Consider the following 20,293-nt stretch of genomic DNA (forward strand, 5'->3'; position numbering starts at 1 on the left):
GCATCAGCTCTGCCCTCCTAAGAACTGTAATTCCAGTCCTGTTAGGAGACAAAATGTGTATATTAGTTCATTTCATCCTCACAAGCATCATGCTAGCAAGGTGATCTGCATCCCTGCTTAACAGAGGTGCAAACTGAGATCTAGATTCACCACACAGGCCTAGCCCATCCACCCCCATCCATGCGATTGCTTCTCTGAACCCCCCTACAGCAGTGCTTACTCTTGAACTATCTGACTCATCACATGTCACCCTTCAGGGACACAGCTGCTGGATCTGGGTACCAGGAATGCCACAACCTGCAGATTTGCTGGGTATGCTCACCTATCAGGAAAGAACTGCTCCAGTATGAAAAGATGCTAAAAGTAACTCTTGAGCATCACCATGAGGTTACAGCTACTGTTAGCTTCATTGATTTATTCCTGCTGTACCCACTTTCTTGCTATTATAGATAAACTCTAATTCAGAGAGAAGTTGCAAAGTGGAGTCCTGGTCCTCCTTCTTCTGTGCCCTTTCCATTTCTGCCCATGAAGATGATGGCTGCTTTCTCTGAGCTCCTGGACCCTTGCTTAGCAAGAAGATTGAGTCTTAACTTCAGTAAGCCAGGAAATCAGCTCTTTCCAGATTGAATCCCTGTGGGCATCTGAGAACCCCCTCAACTCTTCCTGCTTCTAAGTGAAAAACAGCCATTTCTTCCTCTCTGATGCACCTTTATTGGCTGGAAAATCCCTGAGATCTTTTTGACCTCAAAAACTAGGATCTCTTATGGGCTGGGTACATTTCTCTTCATAACTTAATCCTCAAGGCAGAAAAACAATTTAAGCAAACCCTAGTTTTAAAATTTGAAGAGAATCACTGTGCACTGACCATTTCCACAGAAAGCTAAAACTCGTCGCACAGAAATTGTAAGTCATGGCTGTGAAATTCTAGAATCTACATCTAGAAGCCATTACTCACCTCTCAACTATAAGGTTAACTGGAATGCCTTTTGCCTTTTAGGGAAAACCAAGAAGCCACAGTCCTCCTGGCCCCTGCCCTGCCTTTCTCTCTGTCTTTCCTTGCCTCTGGAGTAGCCCTGAGGAAATTTTTAATACTAACGAGAACTTGGTGCCGCCTAGCCTCTGAGTCTGAAATGCCTGAGAAAGCAGTCCAGATTCCAACTGTAAAACATTCCTTCACCAAGCCTTGGAAACTAGCATACAGAGGCTGGCGGAGTTCAGAGGGAGCACATGTAAATGAGGCTCCGTTATAAACTCCTGAGGAGTGTTTTATTTAGTTTAAACCTGAACTTGAACTTGTAAACGTGTTCCTGGAGAACAATACAGAAAGGCTGATGCCGTAGAACAGGAAGTCATATTTTAGCTCAGACATTTTACTTTTTAAAAGAAGGAAAAAAAATCTTAAAGTATTTTTTCATTGAACCTTCTTCTAGAATAGCACAAATTGCATATCTGTGAGATTTTTGGGATTACAGAGTTAGAACGGAAGTATATATGTATCATTTGAACTTACCACCATTCTTGCAAAATAAACAATAGAATTTCCTATCCATATGGTGATTTAACAAGAGAAGAGGATACTTAAAGAGCCTGTCAACATATAACAGTCATGCCATCTGTAATTGATTTTATTAATTGATAATAAGTAAAGTGGCAGTAGAGGTATGGGACCATTTCAAACTAGCAGTGTGTGTGTGTGTGTGTGTGTGTGTGTGTGTTCAGAGTTTGTTCCCAAATCTCATTTACTGGTAGAGCACTGCAAAGTGGAATTTATCAGAAAACAAAGTGAGAATGATTTTGTATGCATGCTCAATTTTATAAAATACATTCTTGAATCGGTCTTCAATAATCTTTGCTTGTGAGATCGCCTCCATCTCAGAAGTCACTACTAAAAAGGTAAAAAATAAATTACATCATCTGTGTTAGAATGATATTACCTCTCTCCAAGAAGCACGGATCCCTGACAGGGAAGTCAAGTAGCTCTGCCAATCACATATGCTGTGTACACGGCCAGGTTGTTGGTAAGGCCCTTCACGTAGACTGTCAATGCTGTAGGATCTTCACCTTGCACAAATCCCAACCGCAGCCCCATCAAGAAGCCTCCCCCTCACATCCCCTGGAAATATTTGGGAGGAATCTAATTGTTTGTAGCAATGAATGTTGCTTAGTTGTAAATTTAATCTACAAATTTAGAAGGAAATAAATCTGAACATAAAAAGCATTTGCTGTTTCAGCATTAAAAAAAAAATTACTGTCATTTGAAACTGCAGACTCTCCCATGTGGGTTTGTTTTGCAAGTCACGTCTTAAACAAAGACAAGTTTTGTTGTCATAAAACCTTAAATCCTACCACATCCTCAGAAGGAGGAGAAAAGTATTGTTCACTGGTTCCGGGTTTGGGCTTTTAGGATAACACAGAGCTTGTGACTGCACACAGGAAAATTGTTTGGTTTTTATCCAGGGTTGTTGGTTCAGATGAAACCCTGACACACACATACACCTCCCATCTAGATCATATCAGTGCCTCACGTAATTGTGCACCTTACCTTTTAGGCCAGTATCTGAAAGTTGTTTTGTGTTTTTAACTTTATTTTTTCCCTCAAATGCTGTGATAACTAGTCTACCAAGGCCTGTTTTGCAGAAAAGTTAAAGTTGGACCCCTGACCCCCTGTAGACTAGGATTTAGATCTCTGACTCCATGATCTGCCTTTTTCCACGGCCAAGCTCTTTCTGACCTCAGTGAGAGATAGCAACAGTTTTACCTTTGCCAATATCCCTTCTACCCTGGGAATGAGAAAAAAAAAATGATTCCTGGCACCAGTAATATCTAAAAGCAGGTGTTCCTAGAAGGTAAAGAAAGGCATCGCAACAGGATCTTGTAGTATCCTCAGAGAGGTCTGGTGAAGTTCAGGCCCCTGAGCAAGCCAGTGACTGAGCTGGGACGTGAACCATGCCACCAGACCCACAGTCCAGTGCTCAGTAACACCTCACTGTCCTCTCACTTTTCCTCATGAATCTGAAAACGAAGATGCCACACTTGCCTTTGCGTTCTCTCCAAATTCTGCCTGTGTGCCTTGTTTCTTTGGCTCACAACAGAAGCCTTCGAGGTGATGGTTTGCAGCTCAAGTCCTTCTTCATTTCCTTCTTAATCCTTAGGGACTGTTGGTCTGCACAGCCTGGCAGAGAGTAGGGGTCTAGGCTGGGCACGGTGGCTCAAGCCTGTAATCTCAGCGCTTTGGGAGGCTGAGGCAGGCTGATCACGAGGTTGGGAGATTGAGACCATCCTGGCTAACATGGGGTAAAACCCCGTCACTACTAAAAATATGAAAAAAATGAGCAGAGTGTGGTGACACAACTGTAGTCCCAGCTACTTGGGAGGCTGAGGCAGGAGAATCACTTGAATCCAGGAGGCAGAGGTTGCAGTGAGCCGAGATCGTGCCACTGCACTCCAGCCTGGGTGACAGAGTGAGACTCAAAAAAAAAGAAAGAGTAGGGGTCTGTCATGATTCCTGCACAGGCATTAAACACAGGTGAAGAGGGAGGGGGACACTAACTTGAGGGGTGGGAGAAAATAGAGAATGGAAGTAGAAAGAAGAGGAACGGTAGACAGGGGAGAATTAAAGAAGTAAGAAGCAGACCCGTGCCAGGGCTTGAGTGTGGAAGCGCCTGCTGGGGTGGAGAAGTCCAAAGGTGCCAGATGCTATCCAGTATCTGAAGGGCTTCTTGGCTGGAAAGGTTAGTTTGGGAATTCATTTCTGGTGAAGGGCCAGATCTTCTGGCATACGATTACAGGATGTATTTGAAATAACTGGACTTTTTACTTCAGTGTTATTTTCTCTCTTACTGGACTTTATCTACCTGCACAACCCACGCTGAGGCCTCCGCGATCGGTTGGCTCTCAACCTGAGTCATGTTTGGGAAGAGCAAGAGCGGGGAAGCTCGCAGTGGAATGATTATTACAATGTGGCCCCGCTCTGCTGAGCTCCAGCCTCCACTCCCACGCCTCTCTTTTTAAACAAGAAAGGTTACCTCCCTGGGCCACCATTGGGCCAACCCCAAGTGTGACTGTCTGCACTTGTTAGACAACAGGCATTTAATTAAAATTGGAATCCGATGTGTAGAAAACATACATTTTTTCATTTCATAGCTCCCTAGGAAGTCATATTCCCTTCCTTCCCCACGCTCCTCGATTCTCCCCCTGCCAAATTTTTTTTTTTTAATTTCTAGGGAAAAGATTATTTTAATGTGAAATCAAAAGTTACAAAGAGCTCGGCTGCTTCTTTATTTTTGCCTTTGGGGGAGACATTAGCCAATCATAAAGCCTGTGTTGTGTCTTCAGACCAGGAGCCAGCTTTTTTATGGCTGACTTCCCATGTGGAAAAGGGTCTGTCCCATTTTGGGGCATTAAAATACAGCCTTTAATGAATCTGTAACTTAAATCTTTTACCTTGCTCTTATGCAATAGAAAGTGTGGCCTGTCTGCTGATATTTGTTGGACTTTGTGGAATCAATAAATACAAAGAAACAGAGGCCAGAGTTGAGAAGTAAAGCAGCGAAGCCCCCTCGTCACTGCATTTTCCGCAGCAGAGCCATCCACTGCACTGTCTGGGTTCCACCCAGACAATCCGGCAGTGCCATCATGACCAAATAGATAGGAACTTGGGACAATTTCATTGGGTCATTGTCCCCTTAATCTCCACGCTGCACCTCAGATCTCAAGCAGCTTCCGTGGCGCGGGCTCAATTTAATGGATAGAATCTATTTTTCATGAAAAAGCAGGAAATAAGCTGTCTCTTTCATAAAAAGATTTACAAAATGTAATCATTGTTGAAATATTCCCTTTGAACTGCCGTGTCCACGGGGGTCTCCGGCTCCCAGAGTCGTGCTTCATTAGAACCCCGTCATAAGCGGCTCCAGAAGGGCAGGTACGCTGGTGGTGCCCGGCTTTGATGTCTTGAATGAATGAAAGAAAAGCACAATAAAAAAGAGCTGTTGATCAAGCATAAAATACTCTTTAAGCTGACAGAATAGCAGCGTTAACACACCCTAAGCTGCTTTTAGTTTTTCCCTTTTTTCCTCACATTTTCCTGTGCTTTGTGTACAGTGGGGGTTTGTATTTTATAAGAAGTCTCTGATCTATGTAGTATGCCATTCGCTAACAAAAACCAAAATAGGATTGTTTCTGTCCCACTTGGTTGCCTGACTACTCCCTCCCTTCCTCCCCTTTCCCCCTCACCCCCAACCTCCAAGGCGTGCAGTTTAGCCTTGCAAGGGAAGGGCCCAAATGCCTTTCATAAACTTGAGCCAATTCCTTTTGTGCTGTTGGTTTCCCCACTCTGATTTTAATATCACAATTAAAGACAGGTTTTTATTTTCTTAACAACTTTCTCTTGCAACTGGAGAAATGGAATTGACATAGCTGCTACTTTTAACTAAGAAATTGTATCATTAAATAAGAGAAAGCCGCCTTGTAGAGTAATTTGCTTTCCCCGGGGACTTTTGGTCTCACATGGACCTTAAGGACCCAGAAACTTTTCACAGTGAGAGAACCCAGCTACCCTGGCCTTCTGGTTTTCTGTAGTAGCCCCTAGCCAGGCATTTAATCCCCACAAAAACTGATAAAGTTGTTATCTCCATTCCATGGAGTCTAAAACTGAGACCTAGTGTGGCTAACTTGCCTAAGATGATCTAACTCATCTGTAAGGGTGCCAGGATTTTTGTCATTCAGATCCCAGAATCCTGGCTCTTACGGCGATGCATGCAGCTCTCTAGTAAGATTTCGGAGCAAATGCAGGTGGGTTACAGTGCAGTTTTTAATCCAGTAGTCTTTGATTTCATGAGGCAAAAGGTTACTTGATGAAAAATGGAAAGAGAGACCACAAGAAATATGTACTTGGTGGCAAGAGAGACACTAGGGCAAGCTGAAATCTTGTGAAAGATTTCGACTTTGGATGAACAGTCAGAATAATTGGATTGTGTATGCACTCTCAAGGTTTGGAGGTACTGGATGGCTTATTGGGTAAAAAGATTAGTGTTTTCCCGTCTTGAGGTTTGAACCAAAACGGAGGTCTTGGCTAGGAGCAGCAGAGTCATTCTCCAGGGATCGGTGGTTTGGACAACCCCTCTGAGCTTGTAGTAAGTAGGCAGCAGTCCATGTTACAAAACTATTGCACATGCTACTGACGCAGTTGGCCCTGCTGCAGCAACTCTCCCATTGGAACTGCCTGGAGTGGTTTGTGGAGACTTGTGTCCCTCGAGGGAGAGTGTCTGTCATTTGGGGAGACATGGTAACGTGGCTCAAGCATGCTCAAAGTCATCCATCCAGATACCTTGCTTTACCCCCCTTGGGGCGAGTGACACCAGGCTTTAGGAACCTCAATACAGCTTGTTCTTCCTTCCTTCCTTCCTTCATTTATTTAACAGTGTTTATTATATGCCTACCCCGGCATCCCTTGGATACTCGGCTTGCCTGGGATGAAAACAGGTCATTAAAGTTTAGCAACTGTGATAGAGAAGAATCCTGAGGGTAAAGGCCCCAAGAAAGACCCTTCTGAAAGAGGGACATCTAATCTTAGAATGTAAGGACTAGCAAGCATGAGCAAAGCCAAGGAGAGCCTGTGCCCAGGCCTGGCAGGGAGAAAGCATTTGGCTTTGGGGGATCTGGAAGAAGTTTAAGGCACATAAGTGTTGAGGACAAGTGGTGAAAAGATAAGGCCACGAAGGTGCCCAGAGCCAATCACAGCCCATTACTGTTTTAATAGTTTTCTGTACAATAAACAAGTCTTGGTTTGGAGTTATTAAAAGCAGGCTTTCTTTAATTAAGAAAATAAAATCAGACAAGAAAAATGATTGCAGAGCTCAAAGGCTGGCATTACCAGTGACTAACACCTGTGTATGGCAGGACACCGTTTCAGAAGAAACCAGTGTAAATCACTGTTGCCTCTCTTCAGTATGAGATGGTCCTCCAGTATGAGATATCCCCAGGACAGCGACTGGCTTGCTTGAAGTCACACAGCTGGTCAGTGGAAAAAGTGAAACTCAATCAATCCTCAGTCCTTTGGATACTGGATACTCGGCATCGTTCGTTGCCAGAAATTTATAAAAATCCTATTGGGAGAAAAGCAGCCTATCTGGTATCATGAAGGGTCTAAAATCTATCCCCTTCTTCCTAATAGACAAGAATGTTCCTAAGGGCAAGGACTGTATTTATTTTACTCATTATATCCCCAGAGCCTGCATCCATAGCTCCTAGCACATAGAAGGCCCTTAGTGCTTACTGAATGAGTGAATAAATGCTCCCAAATGGTGTCTGCAAATGTGAGAAACCAGAAGTCCATTCCGAGGCCCCATCCACTTCCCTCACATTGAGATGGGGAGACGGGGCTACCGGGCTTTGGGCTGATTTGCCAAGGACAACTCATTTGGGCTAAAGGGTGGGCTTTAGTCCATCCTTGCAAGTTCGGGAAGCCAAAAATGACCAACGGGAGTAGTGTGACCCAGCAAAGTGAGCCCCTCCTCAGGAGACAGTGCAAAACAGCCAACTGCTGTAGTCTTGCTTGACCTTGGCCCAATGGTTGGCCGAGTCCTCTTTGGGGACTGATGACGAGCTGGGCCTGCAGGGTGCGGGGAGGCGGCCCTGTGTTTGCACGTTTCCATTTGATGTGTGTGAATGTCCTCAAATGACCCACCTTGCCTGCAGAAGAAAGCCAAGTGTCACACCCAGTTCTGCATTCCACATTAACAGCCCCCTTCCGCAGTATTACACTTTGCCCTTGAGGCCTTTTGTTTAAGTTTTTAATCTGAAAAACAGATTGTGCTGCATCACAGTCCACTCTGCCCTCTCTGCCCCTGCCACCCCAGCACTCGCTGTTCCTTTTGGGGGTTAAAGTAAAATATGCAATATAAAAAATATCTCTCAGAGATTTTTTCTTTTCCCTCTAGAATGTGCTTCCTGCCCTCTTAGTAAAAAGAGGATGTAAAAAGCCTTTTTAAAAGTGGCTGCACACTTCAGAGCATCTGTTGTTAACTCGGGGGTTGCAGCTGGGGCCTTCCTCAGCTGTATCTTCAGCAGCCCCATGTCCATATTTTGGAAGATGGCCCCTGTGTTCTGATGGCTCTCCATGAGGCATCAGAAACGGAAGAGATTGGTACCTTCAGAGGCACCTTCTGCTATTTCGGGCTTCCTGTTTAGGATGCAGTCAGATAGATATTGTTTATGGTTCATAAAACCTGACTACTGTGAGTATTCCAGAATCCCAGCGGAATGGGATTCGAACTTTCATGGAGCCGTAAATTAACGGGTGGCAAGTGTGATAAAACTCCTTAGAGAACTGTGAGGGGAAAAAAGTCGCACTGCAATGGTTAAATGAAATTTTATAAGCACATTCAGTGTGGAGCTGTTTTGCATTACATGAGTTGAATACCTTAGAGACGCCACATCTGCAGGCACTTTATTAAATCCTTAGTCAGCACTTTTCCAACCTGATGAGATTACTTCTTCATTTGACTGGAGAAAAGGAAAGCTGAGCTCTTGTCCTGGACTGCAGATTTCTTTTGATGTTTCACCTTGAACACTGAAAGAGGACAATCACCCCCCTTCCCTCCCCACTCCCGCTCAGCACATCCCAAACGTAGGCATTGTGAATGTTACCGACTAATTTTCCGTAACTGGAGCCTTGGTGGGAGTGTGGATTTATGGACCTCCACACCAACTATAGCTGAAAGTTTCCGAGGAGAAAATAGATCAAAGCTCTGCATTTACTTCCTTAATGTAAATGTATCGAGATAACATCATCCTATATTGTATTGTAATAATGCCACTCACGACTCAGAGGCAGGGAGAGTCCTTTGTAGTCCATTTGGATACAGTAGGGTAGATTAAGGAGCTATAAAGTACGAAGGCAGAAACCATATGAAACCTAAGCTTATGTCAGTAGATATCTGAGAATGGTTTTTTGACTCTCCATAAATGGATTTTGTTTAATGTGTCAACATTTTCTCAGTGATTTGCTACTCAACCCCAACAAAATCAAATAGTCTCAGATGTCTTTTATGTTTTTCTTATATGACCCAAGAAGAAAATATGCAGAGTCATTCCTCAATGAATGTTCTAAAACTTGTACTACTTGCATAATGGAAATTATAAGAAACTATGACAAGAGAAAAGTAGGTTTTTACAAACATTATATTGTCCATCTGGTGTTACTAGCAGCTCACGGAAGTTTGTAGAAATTGATTGGCTTACACGTGTGTGACTGTCACACTCATCCCAGTGGAATTATGAGTGTCTTTACAAACTGATTAGGAGAAAATTCAGGGAGATGTATGAATTATTATTATTGTTATTGTTAGAACTGTCTATCTGCCATCTCTGCAAATAAATGATTTAATCAGAGACTTCAAAAAAAAAAATTCCCTGTGTGGTTTCCCTAACCAAGTCCCTATTCTGGAAACCCTTGGTCAAGTAGCTGGGTTAATTGTCATGAAGATTAGAGTGATGTTGAAATAAGTACTAATGGTCAAATTATAGGAGTGAACAAGTTTAAGAATAGGTTTTGGTTTGGGCCTGAAAGGGTTAATTAAGGTTTTTTCACGGGTTATTAAAGACCCCCAACCTCTGCCTTTAGGAGTCATATTGACACCCCACCACAGGGCAGCTCAGCCCCTCTATTGACATGTTGCTGGTCAGAGCACAATAGCCTTCTGTGTCTGCAAATCATTGCTAAAATCATCTCAAGGAAAAAAAAAAGTTTTTCAAGCTTTAACGTTAGACAAAAGCCCAAGAGTTGCAGTGCGCAGCTCAAAAACCCAGAGTCAGCAACTTCTATTGATTAAAAACTAACCTTTAAAGTAACTCTGAGAGTGTGTGGTTAGCATTTAAATTTAAACATGTCATGAGTTGATTTGTGTTACTGAATACCAACTCAGAAGGAGTAACATTCACATCGCATTTTTTTTTTCTAATTCCCTTAAGCAGCTAAAGTATTTCATGAAATGTCAATAGGGCAAAAAGAAAAAGAGGAGGGGGGGCCAATGCCGGGCCTTGTAGTTTTCTTTCCCATGCAAATATCCACCCCCCAAAAGAAAAGTGTGGAGAGTGAAACACAATAATTAGTCCTTTGTCTAACTTTCCCAAGTGCCAGAGAAAGACAGATTAATTAAATATACAACAGTGTTGGTTTTTGGAGTGGGGGTCCTGCTTGCTGTGTAGGTCATAAATTAGGCAGAATAAATACTTCAATGTGTTTGCAGTGGGCCTGCTACGTCAGAACCACTGGAAGGTTGGTGGGAGGAGAGCAGAGGGTTTCTTGCTAATGATAGTCACGTCTGGGTCTGTCTGGTTGCTCTTAGCAACCAGACATGATGTAACACCAGGATGAACTTGAACTTGGGGGACTTGAAAAGAGAACAATAGACCAGAGCAATCAATAAAGCCTATTTCAGTGAAGGATTACAGAGCTGCTCTGGGGTAACCTTGTCGGCAAGGCACAAACTGAATAGTAAGATGTGTGAAGAAACTTTTTTTTTTTTTGCTTTGCTTTTTAAGATAAGTGCAGAGGCGCTGCAGATTTTTGTAGTGCCCCGAGGTCTCGTCCAGAAACTGTGGTGTGGAAAACTGCTCCCCCTGCTGACTCACTGGGTCCCAGGCCTTTGCTTCAAGAACTACCTTAGTGTCAGATTGAAGAAGTCTGGAATTTCACAACCGCCTTAGAAAGTGTGAAAACAGAAATAGTACGCATTAGTCCCTGCACCCAAAGTTTCAGCCTGTTTTGCTCAAGAGAGGAAGCGGCTGTAGCGTGGATTAGAGTCAGCTGTTAGGTAGAGGCCTACTAGAAACACACTTTGGGGCTCACCTTCTCCCTCCTTTCTCTCTCCCCCTCTTCTTTCTTTAGTCCAGTTAGATTTAGGCCGTGTGTATTTGCCAGGCTGATTTCCTTTCAGGACACAAGAGGCTTTATTGTGTTCCACAAAGCATGTGGTCAAAGAATCACATCTAAAAGTCTACAGGATGAGTAGTTTTTCGGTTTGGGCTTAAGTTTTTTAAACTCCTCTGGAAATCAAACGTGGCTTGTGTGACTAGGAAATCTTATACCAAACTCCATGTAGCTATCATTTAGCCATTCATCCCTGGGGACCAAATGAGTCCTTACTTTACCTAATTGAATCTCTTCCACAGGGATGGTCCTTCACCTGCCTAAAGCAACCCAATTAGAACCCTTTCTGATACTGTCACCTTAGAGAATTCAGAAGCATGGGCTTTTGCTACGCTTTGGTAATTTTTCTGTAAATAATGATAAATGTAGTGAATTTGTCAGGGTATCTCTAGAGAAAAGTCGGCAAAAGCCGCATACTTTTTTATTTCACTGGAGAAACTAACTCTGATGTTAGTCCATAATTGTTCACTCTGTCTAGCTAACAGAAAAAGAAATGCCAGCAAGATAAAGTGATAGATGACCAGACAATTACTCAAAGCTAATCACCTAAGCATTTACAAAAAGAAGATAACCAGTAACTGGGCCCAGCAGGCTGTATAGAAGGCTCTAAATAAATGCTGCACGAATGCAAGTATGAATGAGAGAGGTATGCCGTGGCCTCATTTTTCCTTTGGACAATGTGGTACTTAAGAGTAAAATCTTGATCCTACTTAGTTACTATGTTTCATTTTTGAAAATATGATTTTAGAAATATTAGGCTGAAAGGAGCATCTTCCCTCATAAAATCTTGCATATATAAGGAAAGAAAAATGCTGTGACTTGCTCAGAATCACCCAGAAAGACTGGTACAGCTCCTTTTCCACTTTACCTCCAGTCATTCTTGTATCAGTATTGACCATCTGTGCCTGTTAGGAGAGTGCCACAATCATGTCTTCAGTGCCTGTACCTCATCTGAAAGGAGATGTTGAAAATCATCAGAGTAGCCATTCATTGACACATGAAACCTCTCCCTTCACCCATTCTCCATTCATTCAGCCCTTCTTCATTAAGAACATTCTGTATTCCAGGCACTGGGCTAGGCACTGAGGATTGAATGATAAACAAGATGGTCAAGTTTCCTGCCCTCTTATGACTGCCTCCATCAGATAACAAAACCCTTATTTGTATGTCAAGTGAACAGAAATACCTCATTTTGTAAGACACACTTGAATGTTGGAAAACCCGAATGAAGACAATGAAGTATAATTTCAGAGGAGTAAGATCAGTTTCAGCGTCACAGGATTTACTATTGTCTGCCATTCCTTTTACGCTTCCCAGCGAACCCTCCCACGTCCCTACGTACATACTGATTTCATGGTTGAAAAGGCAACTCCTAAAACACGCTATTTTACAAATTGTGCTTCTAACTGCACTTCTCCTTTTGTCTTCCAGTCCTGGTACCTGGGATAAAAGTTGCAGCGTCCCACCATCCACCAGACAGACCACCTGACCCCTTCTCAACTCTGTAACACGGACGCAACCTCAACCCAGCGCAGTTCCAACTTCACTGTCAGTGGAAGGGGAGAAAAACCGATTCAAATCAACTTGTACATGGAAACAGCAAGCATTATGGTCAAACAGCAAAGGCCATAACCTTTTGGGCTTTTTTTTTTAAATACTTTAGGGACTGTTGTAATTTCTCATATGGTGCTGGAAATGGTTGGGCTTTGTAACATTTGAAGTGTTTCCATAGTAGCGTGAGCATTAGGTGACGTGGCTAGCAGAGGACTACCCTTGCTCACTGACTTCCTGTTGTAACACACTTTCCTTACAGAGCCTGGCTGTTTCACAGTATTTCATGAATTTACCCACACAGGTGTGATCCTCCTTGAGCATCGAGGAGGCACGTGGAGAACTAAATCTTTTGTAGTAGCTGAGATCTGCAATATATAACTTACGGGACAGTCAAAGGGCAATGTTCTTGTGTAACATATTGGAAAAAGAAAATGCAGTTCTATTCCTTTTTGATTTGTTCTTTTAGTTTGTTTTGGTTCAGCAGTCAGCAGTTAAGTATATAACATGGCCCGCAAGGACAATGAATCCACTTACATTGCAGAACAATTCCGAAAATGGCAAACTACTACTACTACTGTTCAGTTTTGTAAAAGTTTTGAAATGCTGCACTTACATTTAAAAAAAACAACATTTTTTCAACAATTTCAACAATGACACAAAAATTCACATGGAAATGGGGAAGATGGTCTGTTTTGACAGAAACTGACAGGAATCAATCAAAACAATCGAATTTTGAATTGAGTAAAGTGCAATTTCATTGGATAGCTAAATATCTTTGTAAGATAGAGATTGTTGAAAATTCTATTTTTGTTTTTCAAGTCCTTTCACCCCAGGACTCTAAATTATTGGGGTAAAAAACAGCCTTGCAAGAAAAAGGGGAGCTATTTTTGCTTTTTATGTTTTTTATTGTTAAACTTGTATCCCTTTAAAAAAACTGAAGGAAATTTAAAAAAAAAAAAAAACAAAAAAACAAATCTAATGGTGCTTTTACCACAATATGTTAACTACATTAAATGCTAATTATTTTCTGTTATCAAAGCACATGACTAAAATGAAATCATGGTATCTGTTAATTTTATAAGCTAGAAGTCACTATAATGAATTATGCCAATTCTAAAAGTTTTTACACGTATCTGGCATCATAGGATTTATCAGTTACCAGACACCTCATTGTACCAGAGATTGTCCAGAAGTTTTAAAGACCTGTGCATCCCTGAACTGGGCTATGGGAAATAATAATAGTAGTAATAATAATAATAATAATGAAACCAATACTGACACAAATGCTGGTGCCCATTCAGATCAAGGGTACTTGTTAGGGAAAAAAAAAAGTTTGCACCCCCAAATGTCCTGTATCTTATGAAAAAAACAAAAAACAAAAAAACAAAAAAAACAAAAAAACCACAGAAACAAAAACAAAAAAAAGTGCAAGTGATTTTTCTACCAGACAGCGAAGCACCCCTTTGCTTCCCATGCGACTTCAAGAAGGTTTCCTATACTATACATATATATACGTTCTGGTTGGCAAGCCCTGCTGATCAGAGAAAGTCTCTGCATGTTCTAGTGTTAGTAACTAATTTTTATATAGTTAATGTAGGATAAAGTAGAGTGCATTAAGACACAATATTGTAATCCCTACTCTAGGCACTTGCCTTTAAACTATGTTTTTCAGCCCTTCAGAAGGGTTCTACTACTGTCCTATACAATCAAGTAACTGAAATTCTTGGGAAGACACTTTGCTCCTCATCTTTCCCCCCCGAAACAATGTTGTTTTGTTTTGTTTTTTTTCCTTAATTTGCACGAAAACAAAAATTCCATATCAATGTGCCTTGCCCTGGATAGCGATTATTTGTGGAATTGTTGCACATGCTCCTCTTTTGAAAGGGGTTTTTCCCTAGTCAAGCATTTGGAGACACTTTTTGTAAATGTGACTTTTATGTCAGCCATCGTCAGTTTCAACATCTAGAACTAAATAGGAAGCTAGTTGTTCCGCAGATAGGAGTAGTCTTTATTGTCCTGTACGGTCGGTGGCAGTGCTATTCTGAGATCTGTAGATGCTTAGAATATCAGTATTTTGGATGTTGCTGCATTTTACAATTTATTTGGAGTCTTCCTTTATTTTCCCCCAGATATATGAAAATATGCAATACCTGCTTATATCATGTAGAAAAGCTTAGCAGTTACTAGTTTTTCTTTTCCTTTTTTTTTTTTATTTGACCAAAGTCGGTGCTGCACTTGACGCAGTGTGTTTTAGGTGTTTGTCTTTGTACTTTTTTGTGATTTTTGAATGCACGTGCGCAGGAAGGGCTCCTCTTAGAGAAGCAGTCAAACTGTGAAGCACTAAGCTGACCCTGCTTCAAGCAATTTTGTTTTTACAACTGTTCCTTTCACAAGCAAGCCTTAAAAAAAAAAAAAAGACAACTTCCTTTTTCTTCAGCTCCCACACCCCATTTTTCTTAGCAGACTGCAGTCAATCCACATTCAATAAAAAGTATATAATGCCCATTTTTATATGCACGTTTTTAAACTTCCAAGTTCTGAAAATTGTTTACTGGTTATCTCTATTTAAGGAAAAAAAAATAAAATAAAACATTTTGGATTTTCATATGTGTCTGATAAGTGGTTGAATAGTCGTTTGGCGCTGTTGTATGGTGTGATTGTCAGTGTATGGTGTCACTTCCTATAGCCAGCCAGCATACTTTGCCTTCCCCTATAGCACTTAGCTGGGCATTACTTTATTATGACATATGTGCACTAAAAAAAAAAAAAAGGAAAAAAGAAAAAAAAAAAAGAAAAAAATAGCAGCTTTCAGTGCTTCACAGTGAAGGGAAAAAAAGCCTAGACAAACATTTTGTCAGAACCTTGCAATAAGCCAAGGTATTACCAGTAAATTGGTTGTATATACAATAAAATTGCACCCTTTTTTAAACAAAACAAACTAAGCAATAGTTTGGGCAGTTTTAGTTGTTTTTAGTGAGCATGTTGTAGTCATGACTGCAAAGAGAGAGATAAACTGCCCACTCAGAAGATATGTAATTTGTATTGTTGTATAGTTTTATTGATTACACTGATTTATTCTACCCTATTTTATAATGCAGGACTTTTGTAATGTTGTTTAAATGAGGAAAAATTTCTGTCAAATTAGCCTAGTGAAATTTCTGATTGTTCATTATAAAGGCAGCATTCATAGAATTGCTTTTCTTTCTTTTTACCCCCCCCTTTGGGAACTGGATTTAAGTTTAAAACTTTCCTGTTTCCTTTTTTTTTTTTGTAAGTATTTAAATACAGTTATTTTTTTTTTCTCTCAATGGTATAGCATATTCCTATGCTTGAGAAGTATAGGTCTACTGAAAAACCATTGTAAATGGACGTTACAGGTATGCTGTATTTTTGAAGGTATTTTGTTGTATTAAGTTTGATGAAGCTAAAATTAGGGAACTCTGAACAGAATTGCAGGAAAAAAAATGTTTTAAAGGCTTTAAAACATTAGGGAGGCAGTCTAGGGAGGGTGATAACGAACAGGGGTTAAGTATTAAATACACTAAGTTACATTTTTGTTCATGTTTCATTGTCCAGAAAGCAGCAGGAAACTAGTTCAGTTGTGATCAAGCAGGAAAAAAGAAACACCAACAGTTTCCAGTGTTTCTGTTTTTTAGCTTAAAAGCCTAGTGAAGATGTTTGAGGAAGACTTTGCTACCTGGGGTGTGTAGACAGACAGACCGAGAGCTATCAGCATTTGAAGGCCCAGCCCTTGACTCTGAGACACATTGGAATTTTTTTCTCTCCCATCAAATGGCATTAACAAGATTGGCAAAGATGAGTCCCTCAAATCTCTGTGGTTTTTGTTTGGGAACTGAAGTCAGAGGCACGAACACTAAATCTGAGCATTTTTCTGTAGACTTTTTCTTCTGGCCCTTGTCCCTGCCGGCAAAACATCCCTTTTCTGATCATTCGCGGGCAGAGGCCGTCCGTAATGCCACTCTCTCCATCTTAGAGAGCCTTCTTCTTTCCTCTGAGGTTTGAACTGATGTTCTGTTTCTTCACACCCTGGCATGACAGTTACGTATGGTCAGCCCAGGTCCGTCCCCGCCACCAGGTGTGGGCTCCAGGCAGGCCGCCAAGGTTACACCCCCCAGAGCTTATGATCTTCATTTTCTGACAGGTGAAGTGTGAAGGAACCCAGACTTCCCCAAGCCACGGTGTTCAGTCAGCCCACAGGAATATGCAAGACCCATCTCCAAAAGTTTGTCTTTCATTTTTCCCAAGCTCTTAGCCCCATAAGCTTTAGATTCTGTAGTTACAGTGTCATAAAGGATTGACAAAACCCGGATTAAGAAAAACATTTTTTTCTGTGATTTTTTTATTTTTTTAGGGGAAAGGGATTCTAAGAATGTCATTCAATGTACTTTGCATCATGTCTCTGGAAATATCTTTGTCCATAGTGGTGGTGGTGTCTCTCTCTCTCTCTCTCTCTTTTTGCTTGCTTCTGTTTTCTTTCTTGCCTTCATTCTTTCTTTTCTTTTTATTTTTGGTAGCAGGCCTCCATAGAACAAATCTAAAACACAACCACCATAGTAATGTAAGGAGAGCTTCAGTGGCACCTCACAACCCACCCTCCGAGATCTGTCCAAAGACAGTCTCAGAAAGCTGCACTGCCCACCGGCTCAGCTTTCATTCAAACAGGCTTCCAAAGCCAATTCTGTCTTGAAGTCAATGCATGTATTTACTGTTTGACAGTAAACCCACTCTGCCTTCTCCACGTCCAAGGCTGTGCATTCGTCTAATTAGCGTCGTGTATGTTTTCCTTTTATTTTTTCCAATAAAAAAGCAGTGGGATGAAAATTGCTTTGATATATAGCAGGTAACATTGAAGCTATTCCATAGCACTTAACTGTAGTGAATACTGTGTCACCAATTTTGAAATCAATTTAATGTTTAATGCAAATCCATTACATGGTGCTATTATAGGCTGACAAAATGATTTACACAAATGTGACAACTTGGGCTCAATTCACTCTGCTTTCCAACAGTGTAAATGCATAGCAGTGTTTATCTGCATGAGAACTATGCACTAATCTATCTGAAGAAAAAAAAAACTATATCAACTTTGGTATCTACTTTCCGTTTACTTCAATCCTTGCCTTTTTGGTCATTGTTATAATGCCAGCTTTAGGACAGAAAGAATTATAAGAAAACCAGCATAATACCTGATATATTAAAATGTAGTGCCTGTGAAATCTGTATTATATTGCTCTTCTGAAGTAAGATTTTTCTACACCGGTAGCCTTCGCTGTCTGTCAGTCAGGACCTTCTGGTATAGGTGATGTAAAATAACCGTACAATATTAATGCATGCTATTCCATAATGCTTAGTGAACTGTATGAATATTACTCAACGTTATGTTAGTCTTTTTTCTGACTTGGTTCTTGTCAGCTAGGTTTAAAGGTATTTCACTGAGAACGCAAATTCTGTCTTTTCTTGATTTCGGCTGTTTTCAGTATTTTGGAGGTATACATTTACTTAAATTCAGTATTACTTGTGTTTTTGTTTTTGTTTTTTGTTTCCTTTTTCCTAGGGGACAAGCATGGGTGTTTGATTTCAGAAATCAGTACCTGGCAAGATTTTTGTCTGAAAACCACCGTTTGAATTTCAAGAACTCTGCTACGAAGACGCTCTGAAAACATTTGCAAGGGAGGGACATTTTCCTTGGCCCTCAATGGAGGCTCTGCTGAGACTGAAACATTTTCTTAATGGACAGTGTTTAGCCAGGTACCCATGCTTGATCCGTCTTCACACCAGACCTCCTCATATTAAAAGGAAAAAAAAGAAAAAAATTTTAAGAAATCACATGGCTATTTAGTTTCATGCACAGTTGCAATATTTTCTTCAAAAGTAAAACTCTGTACAAACTTTGGGCCCGATTCATAAGAAAAAGAAATTTGCTATTAACACGGGATTTTTTTTAATGTACTTTTTTTGATCTAAATTTGAAATTACTTGCTTCCCAAATTAAATAAATTTCATCTCATTTTTTTTCCCTAAACCAGCACCCATCTGCCTTTTATTCCCCTGAAGAGTAACCTTACCCAGATTAGGGGGAGGGCATGTGGGGAGCAGATAGCGGAAATGCTTAGAAAGATAAGGGGGACCACCCACAGCTGGGCTTAAGAACAGGGAGACATGTGTGGGGCTGGGGCCTCAGCTGTGTGCCTGGTACCCTGAGTTTCACATGTAGACTCATTCACCTATTTGATTCAAAAACGCAAACTTTCCCAAAATGTGTCTGAACCACAGGAGGATACAGTGGAAGTGCTACCTCTAATCTAACCAGAGCACCTTCGTGGTGGAAAACTCCCACCAGGTCGTACAATGTGAACTTTCGTATCTCTGCAGTGGTATCCAGGACAAATAGTGTCCAATGTAACATTTTTCCTGCTGTTTTTATACTCAGCTTCTCAAAATGAAAAAACCTTTTACTTTTCCTTTGACTTTTTTTGTGTTCTTCTTATTTTTAAAATTTTTATTTTTTATTTTTTTGGTAATAGTCTGTAAATTAGCCTTTTTGGGTTTTGTTTTTGTTTTTGCTGTTGGGTTTTTTTTTGTTGTTGTTGTTGTTTGGTTTTGGTTTTGGTTTTTTTTGACATTGCAACCGAAGGTCATAAGGCCGCTAGCTCTGCTGGGACAGAGGCTTGAGAGAGCTGCCGGCTAGGTGCCTTCTCCCTGGTCTCAGACCATCGTCTCTGCACTGCGAAGGCATTTGGTAGCCTCACCACTGAGATGCTAACTAGACCTAGACTAGGAGCTTTATCAGGTTCTAGGAGGTCCTTTAGGAAGACTCTCACAGGCAAATTTCTGATCCCCTGCTCCATCCTTAGCCCTGCCCCCTCACCGGAGCAAAGTTCACTGGGAACTTTTCCCACCACACATGGAAATCTGTCCACTCGCAATACCTCCATTTTCCATTTCAAATTGTAGGGGGAGGGGATGGAACACTTCTAGTGATGGTAAGAGATCCGTTGTGAAACGAAACACCCCCGTGTTAATAACTTGGTCTGAAATCTGTTTTTATGAGCCGGGCCCCCTGTGCCTCTAGTATACTTGTATTGACTCTCATAGTTACCCTTTTAGTTTTACTGTGTTCTGTGAAAATTTGTAATTGGTTGAGAATCACTGTGGGCGTCCATTCTTATTCAACTAAATCTCCACAGGTTTTTTGAGCTGGTGTGGATTAGTTTAACTCTTGTATTCAACCATTAGTGCTACCACCTTCTCACATTACAATACAATTACTGGAAGCAAGTACTGCATTTCCTATGCAACAAAAAAGGAAAAATAAAAAATTGCTAATGCTATGGAAGCTGTGTCATCATTTGCTTTACAGCTTGCCTGGGTGATTGAGTGATGGTCATGGGTGTGGACTAGAGGCTCCCACGGAAGATGATTTTTATGCCCTGTGGGGTTTGTCAGGCACATAGTATCCTTGGCCATGCTCTGATGGGCAGTGTTATTTTTTTCACCTACCTGGACAAATACAGTACTTGACACTCACATAGTGCTTACTATGTGCCCAATACTGTTCTGAGTGCCGTATATATTGTATCAGTCGGAACCCCATCGGGAATCAGGGATAGGATCCAATGGGTTTTCCAACAGGGTCTGTAAAGTTACCTAGGTATTAGTAACTGTGGGATACAGCCACCACCCCTGGAGCTGGGGAAATGGAAGGGAAAGATGAGCTTACTAGAACCTAGGCACTCAAGGAGGGATACCACGTAGCTGATATTTGGGTCTTTTCTGAGAGGGGTGGTC

General features: G+C 41.2%; 1 protein-coding gene across 6 annotated transcripts in view; it reads left to right on the forward strand.

The window, feature by feature from the left end:
* The window catches only part of NFIA (nuclear factor I A), a 394,588-nt gene extending 374,752 nt beyond the window's left edge, over window positions 1-19,836 (forward strand). For 3 of the 6 annotated variants that reach the window (XM_002750888.5, XM_009001349.5, XM_009001351.5), the window contains one exon: window positions 12,362-19,836. In XM_002750888.5, the coding sequence (XP_002750934.1) occupies window positions 12,362-12,379 (18 nt within the window). In that variant the 3' untranslated portion in view covers window positions 12,380-19,836. The remainder of the gene's footprint in view (window positions 1-12,361) is intronic. The other 3 variants (XM_078332012.1, XM_078332013.1, XM_078332014.1) reach the window with 1 other exon arrangement.
* Window positions 19,837-20,293: the final 457 nt, after the last annotated feature.

This window comes from Callithrix jacchus, chromosome 7 (assembly GCF_049354715.1).
Source record: "Callithrix jacchus isolate 240 chromosome 7, calJac240_pri, whole genome shotgun sequence".
In the NCBI taxonomy this organism is placed as follows: domain Eukaryota; kingdom Metazoa; phylum Chordata; class Mammalia; order Primates; family Cebidae; genus Callithrix; species Callithrix jacchus.